The sequence below is a fragment of the Giraffa tippelskirchi genome, chromosome 1 (genome assembly GCF_054371585.1).
Source record: "Giraffa tippelskirchi isolate mGirTip1 chromosome 1, T2T-mGirTip1v1.2.pri, whole genome shotgun sequence".
In the NCBI taxonomy this organism is placed as follows: Eukaryota; Metazoa; Chordata; class Mammalia; order Artiodactyla; family Giraffidae; genus Giraffa; species Giraffa tippelskirchi.
In genome coordinates, this window is record NC_137275.1 from 46,662,767 (window position 1) to 46,675,610 (window position 12,844).

General features: G+C 39.5%; 1 protein-coding gene across 3 annotated transcripts in view; it reads left to right on the forward strand.

The window, feature by feature from the left end:
- Nucleotides 1-12,844, forward strand: part of CORIN (corin, serine peptidase) — a 285,216-nt gene that overhangs the window by 186,838 nt on the left and 85,534 nt on the right. For all 3 annotated transcript variants that reach the window (XM_081590643.1, XM_081590651.1, XM_081590633.1), the window contains 2 exons: nucleotides 2,433-2,540; nucleotides 10,317-10,548. In XM_081590643.1, the coding sequence (XP_081446769.1) occupies nucleotides 2,433-2,540; nucleotides 10,317-10,548 (340 nt within the window). The remainder of the gene's footprint in view (nucleotides 1-2,432; nucleotides 2,541-10,316; nucleotides 10,549-12,844) is intronic.

Sequence of the window (12,844 nt, forward strand, 5' to 3'; positions counted from 1 at the left end):
ACTCCTATGAGAAGCTTTCTTCTTACTGCCCTAATTTGCTTTTACTGCTTTTTACATGCACCTTTGACTATGCCAAAGCCTTTGACTGTGTGGATCACAATAAACTGTGGAAAATTCTGAAAGAGATGGAAATACCAGACCATCTGACCTGCCTCTTGAAAAACCTGTATACAGGTTAGGAAGCAACCGTTAGAACTGGACATGGAACAACAGACTGGTTCCAAATAGGAAAAGGAGTACGTCGAGGCTGTATATTGTCACCCTACTTATTTAACTTGTATGCAGAGTACATCATGAGAAATGCTGGGCTGAATGAAGCACAAGCTGGAATCAAGATTGCCAGGAGAAATATCAATAACCTCAGATATGCAGATGACACCTCCCTTATGGCAGAAAGTGAAGAGGAACTAAAGAGCCTGTTGATGAAAGTGAAAGAGGAGAGTGGAAAAGTTGGCATAAAGCTCAACATCCAGAAAACTAAAATCATGGCATCCGGTCCCATCACTTCATGGAAAATAGATGTGGAAACAGTGAGAGACTTTATTTTCTTGGGCTCCAAAATCACTGCAGATGGTGATTGCAGCAATGAAATTAAAAGACGCTTACTCCTTGGAAGGAAAGTTATGACCAACCTAGATAGCATATTAAAAAGCAGAGACATTACTTTGCCAACAAAGGTCCGTCTAGTCAAGGCTGTGGTTTTTCCAGTAGTCATGTATGGATGTGAGAGTTGGACTATAAAGAAAGCTGAGCGCCGAAGAATTGATGCTTTTGAACTGTGGTGTTGGAGAAAACTCTTGAGAGTCCCTTGGACAGCAAGGAGATCCAACCAGTCCATCCTAAAGGAGATCAGTCCTGGGTGTTCATTGGAAGGACTGATGTTGAAGCTGAAACTCTGATACTTTGGCCACCTGATGCGAAGAGCTGACTCATTTGAAAAGACCCTGATGCTGGGAAAGATTGAGGGTAGGAGGAGAAGGGGACCACAGAGAATGAGATGGTTAGATGGCATCACCTCACCGACTCAATGGACATGGGTTTGGGTGGACTCAGGGAGTTGGTGATGGACAGGGAGGCCTGGCGTGCTGTAGCTCATGGGGTCGCAAAGAGTTGGACACGACTGAGCAACTGAACTGAACTGAACTGGCTTGGGGAGCAATGATCGCATGGCATTATAAGATTTTGTTCATGAAGATATCCCTAATTAGAGTCAAAACTATCAGATATTTTTTAATCTTTTAATGCTCAATGCCTTGCTGGCAAACTAAGTTGTCACGTAGCAAGCACTTAATATTGGCTCAAATAATGAATTCATGCTGTCTGAATAAAAATTTTTTAAAAGAGACTAATATTCATGGAACTTAGCCTGACTTACCTTGCAAAAAAACACAAAACTTTTGTCTGCTATATATTGAAAAAACAGGGAGGATATCTCTTTTTTGCAAGGCTATGATATATAGTGTTGTTCATTAATGGTACTAGAAGGGAGAGAGAGTCCAGTATACTAAATATTATGTTTAGAATTATAGGTAAGATTTTGGATAAAACTTAGAATTCTAGATAAGAAAGTCCAGTATAATAAATATTGTCAAAATTATAGGTAAGAATGATTGTATGTAAACCTATACTGTTATTTATATTTAAAAATGCCTTGCAAGATATTGTAGAGTCCAGATGATGTGTCTAAAAATAATTGACTATAATGGGGGCAAGCTAGAAAGAGAATGGGCAGTAATTTATTACCTTTTCCATTTATCTACAAATGACCAGGAAATCAATGGGAAAAGCAGTTTTCTCTCCATGTACCTTAAGGAAAAGCCATTAGGCTGACATTACTGCTGTCATTCATTTGGAAACAAGAAACCTAATTCTCAGGTCATTGCAGCTGGGTCAGTACTACTTTCCAGAGACACACCAAAAATATGGATAACAGCTGCTTACAATCCTTCCATGATAAAGTACCCTTATTATATTGATGTTGATGCCCTTTTTTATTATTAAGGAGAGCATTTTCCTTAGAGGGAAGACTAGAGCTGGGATCAAATGAGGCTTTAAAATATTGGCGCTTCCCTCAAATTACTTGAGTTTTCTTTTGTCATCAGCTATATGCACCCGTATAAATGCAAGATGCTATCTTTTTCATTAAAAACTATAACAACCTATTTTTAAAGGATGGGTTGCCCCTTAGTTTCTTCATTCCTACAGAGTCCTTCTGGAATAACAATGTTGAATTTAACTGCAGGAAAATTAATCCAGAAAGTACCTACTCAGCTTGTGTTCAATATTTTTGGAGACACTGGAAGGAAATTAGAGTTGTGCCCTTCGTCGGCTCCCATGGTGTCCTTCCTCAGCTCTGGATCCTTCAGACACTAGTGCTTGGAATTTACTTATGGGTGCTGATGAAAGTAAATGCGCCTTTCTCTCTTCTGTAGGTCAGACTCTGTGTCAAGAAGGAGACCAAAGATGCCTCTACAGTTCCTGCTTTGATTCATGTAGTGGTAACTCTCTTTGTGACCCCAGCAACAGTCTGAATAATTGTAGTAAGTACAGCCTCTGACAAATGCAATCACCCTGTCAGGATATGCATTCAACGTTTTCTTTTCTTACATTAAAATGCTGAAGTCTGGAATCCCTCCAAAATATGTATATGTATAAATTTTTTCTTTTTTTTTAAAGGTTACATGTGGTAGCAGAAAAGAAGCAAAGTTGTCTTAATTAACTGAAATCATAAACAAACGTGTCATCATGAATGGGCTATAAATCCGTGTTGTTTAATGTCATTGGCATGACTTTCCACTCAGTATCAGCTCCTATATATTATTTTCCCGGCTCCATCTGCAGGCAGATGCTATCATTCTTCCTTTTTAAAGCCCAGCTTCAAAAGTAGAAACTTTATCTGAGAAGCAGATATAAAATTCATCTAAACAACCACATAAAACTTTGGCAGTCTGTTCTTGTGATAAAATGTATTCTCACCCTTCCAGGAACTTTGCTGACCTAGAACAATCTTGTGGCTCTTGTGTTCATTTGTGTTGGTGACAATGGAAAGGCTCCAAATGGTGTAGACAGGTGGCTTTCTCCAAACTGGCTTATGAGGAGAGATAATTAGGGGAAGATGGAATGGGCAGAGTGAGCAGAAAGACTCTCCCGAGGAATTTAAAATGAATCAGAAAGTCCCCAAAGACCCTGATTTCTAGTAACGGTATCTTACTTCTGGGCTCTGCCTTCATAGTCTACTCCCTTCTTACACTCTTTAGAACTAATTTTTGGCCTCCCTGTCAGCTTGGGCTTAAGATTCAGAAGAGGTCTGTCAAGCTTTCAGTTGACAAGAAGGTGTGGCTTCTTAGCACAGATCCTGGCAGTGAAGGTCCTGGAGGCTGGGAGGTTGAAAGGCTGAAGGGTTCAGGTCCCTGGATTTGTTCAAGTTTTCAGATCCTAATTCTACTCGTGACTTTTCTGGGTCAGAGTAGAGCTTATGGGTGGGGAAAGCCCATCCCCCTTAGGGGACTTTTAGGGGTGAAAACAGTGGGCTGGGTAGGAGAGTGAGGGAGACAGCCACTTAATAACCCATCTGACAAGATTTTTTATTTTCATGAGCACTTAATAACTGTTTGGCTGAAAGCACAATTCCCAGTCCTCCTCCACTTGCCATAGGGAGAGAGCAGTGCAGATAGTTACCAGTCTGGCCACTAAGAAACATTACCATTCTATTCACTCTAAACCGATTAAATATATGTGTATGTGTCTGTATATATATGTGTGTATGTATATGGTTAGACTTTGCTTATCTCAGACTCTTCCTTGGAACTCTTTCAGAATCTTTTTTTTTTTTTTTTTTTTACTTCACTTTGAACTTGGGTTGCAGAATTTTGGACAGTGACAGTGTTGTCTCAGACATGTGTATTTTACTAAAGTTTTGAGGGTTATCTGACATAGCATGGCACTGTTAGATTAAAAAAATTTGAGAGAGCAATGTTAGCCCGTATCAAGTTTAGGTGGGGAGTCACTAGATGTATGTTATCCTGTTTTCTCTATACTTAAAATATTTTAAGATTAAAAATTTAAATATCTTTGCATCTGTCAAAATAAAAGAATTTGTAGGAAGAACACTAGATAACTTGGCTCATATGTATATTCAACCAGTACTAAGCCTGTGATGTTCCAAGGACTGTGCACTTTGATGGCAAAGGAGAGAGACACGATTCCAGCCTTCCTGGAGATTACTTTTCAATAGGGGGATCATTTACCACCTTCCCAGTCATATATATAATTTTGGTTTTCTTTTTATGTTCTTCAAATATGCTCACAATTTCCCTAGCATCTCACTGTCTCAGCAGCTTCCTCTTGCATCACAAATGTTTTTGCCAGGCTCTCTCCATGTATATTCAGCAGACTCTTGAACACCTTCTCTTCTGAGTATCAGACACTGGGCTAGTCACTCATCCCCATTCCTTGTGTGTTATTAAAAACAGTGTATAAGCCTAACCTCCAGTTGAGAGTAAAGGTGCTACTCCTTCTTTTTCAAAGAGCTTCAGGATGGTGTGTGTCTACTTGGTTCTCTATAAAAACATGGACAAGCAACATCTCCCTCAGGAAACTCTTCATCACTTGAAAATGTGATTAATCACTCAAAAATCTTTGCTGCTATCAATAAGACACTGTTGTTATTTAGATTCTGGGGCACAAGTGAGCAGCACTGTCATTCCCTGGCTCCCTGCCAGTGGAGAACATGGGTTTGGAAAATGTGGATGTTTTGTCTGTTGGAGTCAGCCTCTCTCACTGGAGTTGCTGGCAGGCTAGTTCTTAAAGACAGTGGTTCTTGTTGTCCCATAAAAAATTATGTAACTTCCTAATTGTCCCTGAAGATGTACTGGGTGGGGCCCAGGCATCAGTATTTTTAAAATCCCCCAGGTGACCCCAGTGTGCAGTGCAAGTTGAGAATGATTGCTTTGTGGCCTGATGAGGCTGCAGAAATTAGTGACATCTTGAAAGCGGGTGTGAAAAATGTCTTCATGGTTGTTGTATTTTTCAATGGAGAAGTTCCATGGTGTATCTCAGATTCCCAGAAGTGGCTACAATTTAAAAAATAAAAGCCTAAACAATATCTCTCAGATAATAGTGTTCAGTGATAGCCTAGTGTCACCGTATCCACTCAAGCCCAGAATCTTTAATACGTCTGCACCCTGCTGGGAGGCAAAAGCAGATAGCTCCTTGCCTTGGGGAGTGGGAGCAGGGATGTAATGTTCCCTCGGTCTGGGATGTAGGGACTAACCCATCACTTGTAGTGTGCGACCCGGACAGCTGGGAACCTGGTGGAGAGAGCAGCTCCTGGGCGTGTGTCTCTCTCTGCCTCCCTTCACCCATGACCACTGTGGCCGTGTGAAGCCAGAAATGACTGTCATGTCTCAGGGACTCTCCTGAGTTTCCCATAGTGTTCCATCAGTCTTTAGTTCTACATGTTTGCCCATGTACTTTTTCCTCCAACACTCATTTTTAATAACACAGAAGGAATGGGGACAAGTGACTAGTCCAGAGCTGGACACTCAGAAGAGGGGGTATTCAAACGTTTGCTAAATATATATGGAAAGGACCTGGCAAGAACATCTGTGATGAAAGAGGAAACTGATGAGACAGTGAGAAGCTAGGGAAACTGTGCTGAGTGTGTTTGAAGAACATAAAAAGAAAACCAAAACCATATATATATGAGTGGGAAGATGGCAGTATGATGCTCCCACTGAAAAGTTAAATCCAGGAAGAAGTAACAGCTTTGTTATTCGAATAATTTCTCAGTGGATGTCAATTTTCTGGCCTCTCTTTGCAATCTCTAGTTGGAAGGAACAGAGAGTATAGAAGTGTGACCAAAGAGTCAATTGAGAAGAATGATCTCTTTCTAAAAGCATTTTCAAGCAGTAAATAAAAGGTAATTGATTGAATTAGAATATTACCATATGGTAACCAAGAGAATTAATAGGACAAGACATTGAACATGGCCATGCAGCTGTAGACATCACAAAGAGAAGTCGGTGGATGTGCCGTTTGATGAAAGAACATCGCAGCACCTAGAACCTTGTCCAAGTCCTGTTGAAACCTAATCAGCCTCCTGATTCCTGAACCCTTCAGGTGCCAGGGTTCAGGAATCAAGGAGTACAGGGGGACGTGTTTTACCTGCCTAGAGTGTTCCATCAGCAAAATCCAGACTGGTGCACTCCAAGGTCAAGTCCCCAGATTTTTCAATACTTAAATATTAAGGAAAAATAAAGAAATAGAGGGGGAACATAGCTACTATAAGAGACTTACATAGGTTTTCAAAAATGGGCAGCCAAACTGTAGTATATAGGTTGTGGTACACACTTAGGTAATAAAGCTATAAAGAAGAGCAAGAAAGTAATGACTGAAACTCAGTAGTTACTTTGTGGGAGAAGGAGAAGGTTGACATATGACAGGGTATATGGAAGGGTGCCTGTGATGATCTGGTAAAGTTCAATTTCTTGACCTGAATGGTGGTTACAAGGGTGTTCACCTTATAATAGCTCTTCAAATTATTGAAAATAATATAGAGATTTAGAATGAAAAGTGAAAGTCGCTCAGTCATGTCCAACTCTTTGGGAGTCCATGGACTGTAGCCCACCAGGTTTCTCTGTCCATGGGATTCTCCAGGCAAGAATACTGGACTGGGTAGTCAGTTCCTTCTCGGCCTTCTTGGGGATCTTCTTGGCCCAGGGATTGAACCTGGGTCTCCTGCATTGTAGATGGATACTTTACTGTCTGAGCCACAGTTTGATGCAAAGGTGAATCTGAGAATTGTATATATGCCAATGGATGTTGGAAGTGACATTTTCTCATGTAAATAACCATAACCTAATACATGATTCCCAATGACTTAAGATATTGTATGCGTGCTAAGTCGCTTCAGTTGTGTCTGACTCCTTGCGATCCTATGGATTGTAGCCCGCCAGGCTCCTCTCTCCGTGGGATTCTCCAGGCAAGAATACTGGAGTCAGTATTCACTTCCCCCTTCGAGGGATCTTCCTGACCCAGGGATGGACCCCACATCTCTTATGTCTCCTGCATTGGCAGGCCGGTTCTTTACCACTATTGCCACCAAGATGTAACATTGTTTAGTTAACAGTCCTGTCTGTGAGTTAAATTTAACAAATCTTGTTTCAGAGTTTGAAAGGTGGGCTATCATTGAGACTCCGTCAGGACCTTTCTTTCAACAGATGCTTTTTAAAACCTCATCTATGTTCAGGATGCCCTGGTGGGCACTGAAAACATTGGAAACAGCCCCGTGGCTGCTAAATGTCCTCACATGTTTGTGACGCGATCGCCCTCTAGTGGCTGTTGTAAATCAGGCTCATATGTGAGTCTAATGCTTAAGATAAAGAAAGTTTGATACCATAAATCTAGAATTGGAGGTTGCCAGATATCTTGAGAGTTTATCTTGCTTAGCACTCTGTGAAGAATGCCATTATGAAGGAACAAAACACAGGATTCAATCAACCTCAATGCATTCAATAAAGATCTCAGAATAGTATATGATCATAACTTAATCCTTTCATTTCCTTGACACTGAAATATTTAAAGCCTGCATCTTATCCCAAATCAAAGTGATACATCTCCTGCATATCAAAAGAGAGAAAAGTTGTCCATGTGATATGTTTATTAGCTAATCTCAATGAAATGAACTGATAAAAAAAAGTCAAAACTTGATAGGGTGTTTGAGGAAAAGAAAGAAAAGGTGTCTACAGGGGAAAAAAGACTGCATCAAAATATGTGTAAATGATCCCATTTTGGGGGGTAAAATTTTAAGTATATTGAAGAAATTAGGAAAAACATAGAGGCTGAGCTGTTTCTACTGCTCGGTCATGGTAGGTTATCAAGCAACAAAAACAAGTTGAAAAGTAATAGCGATAGTACAGTTATCCTTTGGCGAAAGCATAGACATATCTCTGCCTATGTGTGTAAATTCTTCTGCATATAAATATGAGCAAGCGAAAGGCCTGAAAGGATTAAAACTGTCTTTTAGCTTTGAGGAAAGTTAAGAGAAAGGGAGGTGGGGAATGGAGAACTTTTCCTATATGCATCTTTTTATTGCCTTTATAACAAACATGCATTTTTTGTGTGTAATCTGAAATCAAACATTTCGTGTTACTCCTCTTTCACAAATCAGAAAAGCAAGAAGTTGAACAAACCCCATCCCTCTTCCATCTCTTTCTTCTCTCTACGCTGTAGGCATCCTCAGGATTATGCCAGCTTTAGAGTGTTACTTCTTCCCCAGTAAACTAAGAGTCTTATATATGTGGTCATAAGCTTTTTAATCTGATCAGTGTCAAGCTCCCTATAGCATAGTCTCTGAAAAGCCCTCAGATTCTTTAAATCGAGAAATCATCCCAGAGCTGTTTTACTATTTCACTGCAGTCCTTCTTGCTAATCTGTTTGCCTGCTTACCACTTCTTAGTCAAATAATTAAATTTAATTTGAATAATTACCCTTAAGGCATGAAGTCTTTGGTGGACCTGGCCTGATTCTACAAAGACACTCCCTTGATCACCTCTTTCCTCTGGGAATGAGGCACGCCTACTGCAGACAAGGGACAGAAAGCCTTGTTGCTGCTTTCCCCCAAATCTGTCCCAACTCCTTTTGTCCTGGGAAGTCTTCCCAAGCTGCTTCTGTCCACTTTGTCCCTCTGGGCTCTAGCATTCTGTCCAGTCCTGCTGGCCTAACCTGTTCATGTTATATCCCTGGAGACTTAGACTGCTTCAATGGCTTGGACTATATTTTGAATTATTTTTACATTTTAAAGTGCTTAGGATGGTTTCTGACACTTTTCCTCCTCCTTTCCTCCCTTAATTCTCACACTATGCTTGGTGCAGACTATGAGATCAAGAAATAAGGTCTCCAGGGAACTATATTTACTATCTTATAATAAACTATAATGGAAAAGAATCTGAAAAAGAATTCATTTTAATTATGTGTGTAAAACTGAATCGCTTTGCTGTACACCAGAAGCTAACACAACATTGTAAATGAGCTATATTTCAATTTTAAAAAAAGAAAGTCTCATTTCACAAAAGTCTCAGAATTGTGTGCGGAAGACAAGTAAGTAAGTGAAGAATAGAGCAGAGGGCCATGTGGGCATGGCAGGTATGTCCTAGAGATACTCTGGTGCTCCTTCTGGGAGTGGAAGAGGAAGAGTGGTTGGCTAGGAAGGCTTCCTGGAAGAGGTGTTTGTACTGAGTGCTGCAGACCAAGGAGAAATTAGCTTGGTGAGGAGGATGGGAAAGGATTATTCCAGGAAACAAGTGCTGACAGCTAGAAGCATGATTGCATTTGAGGGGTGATTGCAAGCGTGTGAAAGAAAGAAAGGGATAAAAGCTAACAGGAACCACAAAGTCATGCAATTCTTAAAATGTCTGGTGTCACCAAGCAAATATTGCTGATGAGATAGGATGGGTGATGAGGCTAGAAAGTTAGGCTGTGGTTTGGAGTGTGAAATGGCCTTGGATGCCAAGCTAAGGGTTAGGGATGATCTCTCTGGCAATGGATATCTAATGGACCTCAGCCTCCTTGTGCCCTGGAGTTGTGTAGCTTTACACGTTGATCAGCAAATCTCTGGTGGATCAGACAGTAAAGAATCTGCCTGCAGTGCAAGAAACCTGGGTTTAATACCTGGATTGGGAAGAGTCCTTAGAGAATGAAATGGCTACTCACTCCAGTATTCTTGCCTGGAGAACTCCATGAACAGAAGAGCCTGACATGTTACAGTCCATGGGGTTGCAAAGAGTTGGACACGAATGAGTGACTTTCACTTTTCACTTTCATATGTTTATTAACCACAAAACACATAGAAAAAAGTCATCTACTTGCCCCCTCAGCTAAATTCATTGATTTTTAAAAGCGGCTCGCAGGGTGATGGGGAATGCATTAGTTTAGGAGTAATGGATAAATCAGAAGATGACAAATTAAAGTAAAAGGAAGCAGGAAAAGGAGTCACTTTCAGATAAGTGAAACCAAGGGGAAAAATGAGGAAGACTTTCTGAAACATTCATGCTGGGCAGTGTGCTAGCAGATGCATATACAGAAATGAATCTTGGCTTGTCAAGACACCTCATGAACCACATTATTTATCTTTGATGGCAACCTCATGTACTGCTTGCATTCTAGTCTTAAATACTTTTAAGAAAGATTGTAAGATAGACTTTAATTTTGTAAGTTGTTTTACATGTGGAATTATAAATATAAACAAAATGAAATTATACATTAAAATGTATAATATGTATCTGTATGTGTGGTTTTTTTGTTGTTGTTATTGTTAGGTCAGTGTGAGCCAATTACGTTGGAACTCTGCTTGAATTTGCCCTACAACCATACAAATTTTCCGAATTACCTTGGCCACAGGACTCAAAAGGAAGCATCCATCAGCTGGGAGTCTTCTCTTTTCCCTGCACTTGTTCAAACCAACTGTTACAAATACCTCATGTTCTTTGCTTGCACCATCTTGGTACCAAAGTGTGACAAGGATACACACCAGCGTATCCCCCCTTGCAGGTAACACGATGGCATCCTCAGTTTCCCTCAAGGAGAACCAAGGGAATGAAGACTTAGTTTGAGTTTAGACAAAGTACCTATTTTGCTAAGAAGCTCTGTGTTTAACAAATTATGTATTAAAATGGTAAAGATGCAGAATTCTAAAATGAGTATCTGAGTAAGAAGTCATTACTGAAGAACCAAACAAGAGGGGTATGAACTGCGTTTGATAATAGTTCATGGACTCTAACCAAATAAAATCACATGTTTCATTTTGGTGGATCAAGAAGTGGCTTTTTTAAAGGTGAGACAGCAGAAGGAGGGATCTGTCTGCCTCTTGATCTAGCAGTGTTGATGTATTTAAAATGCTGCTTTCTAACTGTGTTGAAAGTTAGGAGACATCACACCAACCTCTCAGGATAGACGGGATGAACATAGAGTTTTTCTACCTGCTTGGGTGAAATTCAGGACATCATTTCAAGAGCATGGCTTGTACTTAGGATATGAGTGATGTCCTGTGGTTAAAACTATTACACTGGAGTCCACCTTCTGATTCAAGTCCCAGCTCTTTCTCTAGCTACTTGTAGCTTGAGACCGTTTCCTTGGTCTCTTCCAGTCCCAGTTCCTTTACTTGTAAGATCAGGATTGTGATGGTGGTTGGGTTGAGTTATTGTGAGATTAAGATGTACATGAAGGTGAAGTTTTGCCAGTTGATTGTGAGCCCAGAATAAACACTGCCCTGATGTTAGGACAGGAGCACAGCTTACTGCTTTGTGGCAGTTTGGCCTTCTTCTCTGCCGTGTGTCCTGGGCTGTAGTCAGAGAATGTGATACATACGTACAGCCAGTTTGCTACATACAAAGTGGCTGTCACAGAGGTGGGGCTGCTCGCCTCAGGGCTGTTTTCCATCATGGAGTGAATACACAGATGTGCCTGCCTAAATGTGAGTGGTAACTGTGAAAACCATATGTTTGGATCAGCAGTCATTCAGAACTTAAAGAAAAAGCAGTAATATCAAAATGGTGAACAGATGAGAAAACAAATTAAATACTGAATATCAAATGGATGACAAGGAAGGGTCATCTATAGAGTCAGGACAGGAAACAATAAAATTTCAAAATGACTTGGGAAACTGAACAAAAAGTACAAATAGAGTAAGACGATGTAGACTTGTATAAGTATATTTCTGAAAATTTATGTTAAATGTCTTTTAAAATATTACCAATAAAACATCTACCAGTTTTGTGTTAACAAGTTATTTGTAAATCTTATTCCATTTTTGCTAAGCAAGGTTGATGATAGTGAATACTTACTTTTAATAATACTTAACAAATTCTTGTATTTGATTTTCTTCTCATATGTGTATAAACATTTCCCTAATGTTCCCTAGTGTTCTCTGGAACAAATTTATATCGACATATAACTGATAATTTTAAGGCTTAGGTTTCATATTTAAATGCCTAAGATGAGATGGATCCTGAAATACTGTACAGTGAACAATTTGGTGAACTGATTCTAGGTATTTTAGTTTTGATTCTTAGCACATATACATCTTTTATTTTTAGTAGCTATCAAAGAGAATTTTACATTATGATATTTGTAAGAAAATATTTTTTGTATAATGAGAGTAATATACTGATATGCTCATGGGGTTGCACATAGTTGCTTTTGCCAGGCTTGTTTATTGATCTTAAAATTCAGTTTTTAAGTTATGAACTGGAAAAAATCTAATGTTATTGAGCCCTTATAATGTGCTAAATACTTTAGTTGTCATCCTCAAAGTAACTTTTTGGGACTGTTGTCTCTGTGGTTGAACACCACACAGATTATGATATGAACAAGTGCCATGGACTTGTAGTGCCATTTATTTTATTTCTAGTTTATAGGGGAAAAAAAAGTGGTAGAGTCAGGCAGTACCTGACTTCTATCTGAAATAGGTATCTTTTGGTTAATTTAAAATAGCAGCAGTAATTGTGTTACATACACTTTTTATTAATCTGCAACAAAACTATTCAATCCAACAGATAGTTGTTAAACATTGTTGAGCTTCTCATTTTTGCCTCATATGGGAATGCCATAGCTTTGTCTTTGCCCCAGATTCCTAGGCTAAACCAGCATTAAATTATGCTCTGTCTTAAATCTAGACAGAGTTAAATCAAGATGGAGCCTTTTTGGAAATGTCTCTGTTCAATTGCTAGCCATTCCTTATCTTGTTGATATTAACATAGTTTAAAGTTGCAAACTTTTGAGAAATGAGAATGTCTTTAAAAGGAAATGAGAAATTTGCCTAGGAACTTGCTTTGGTTATGTCTACTTA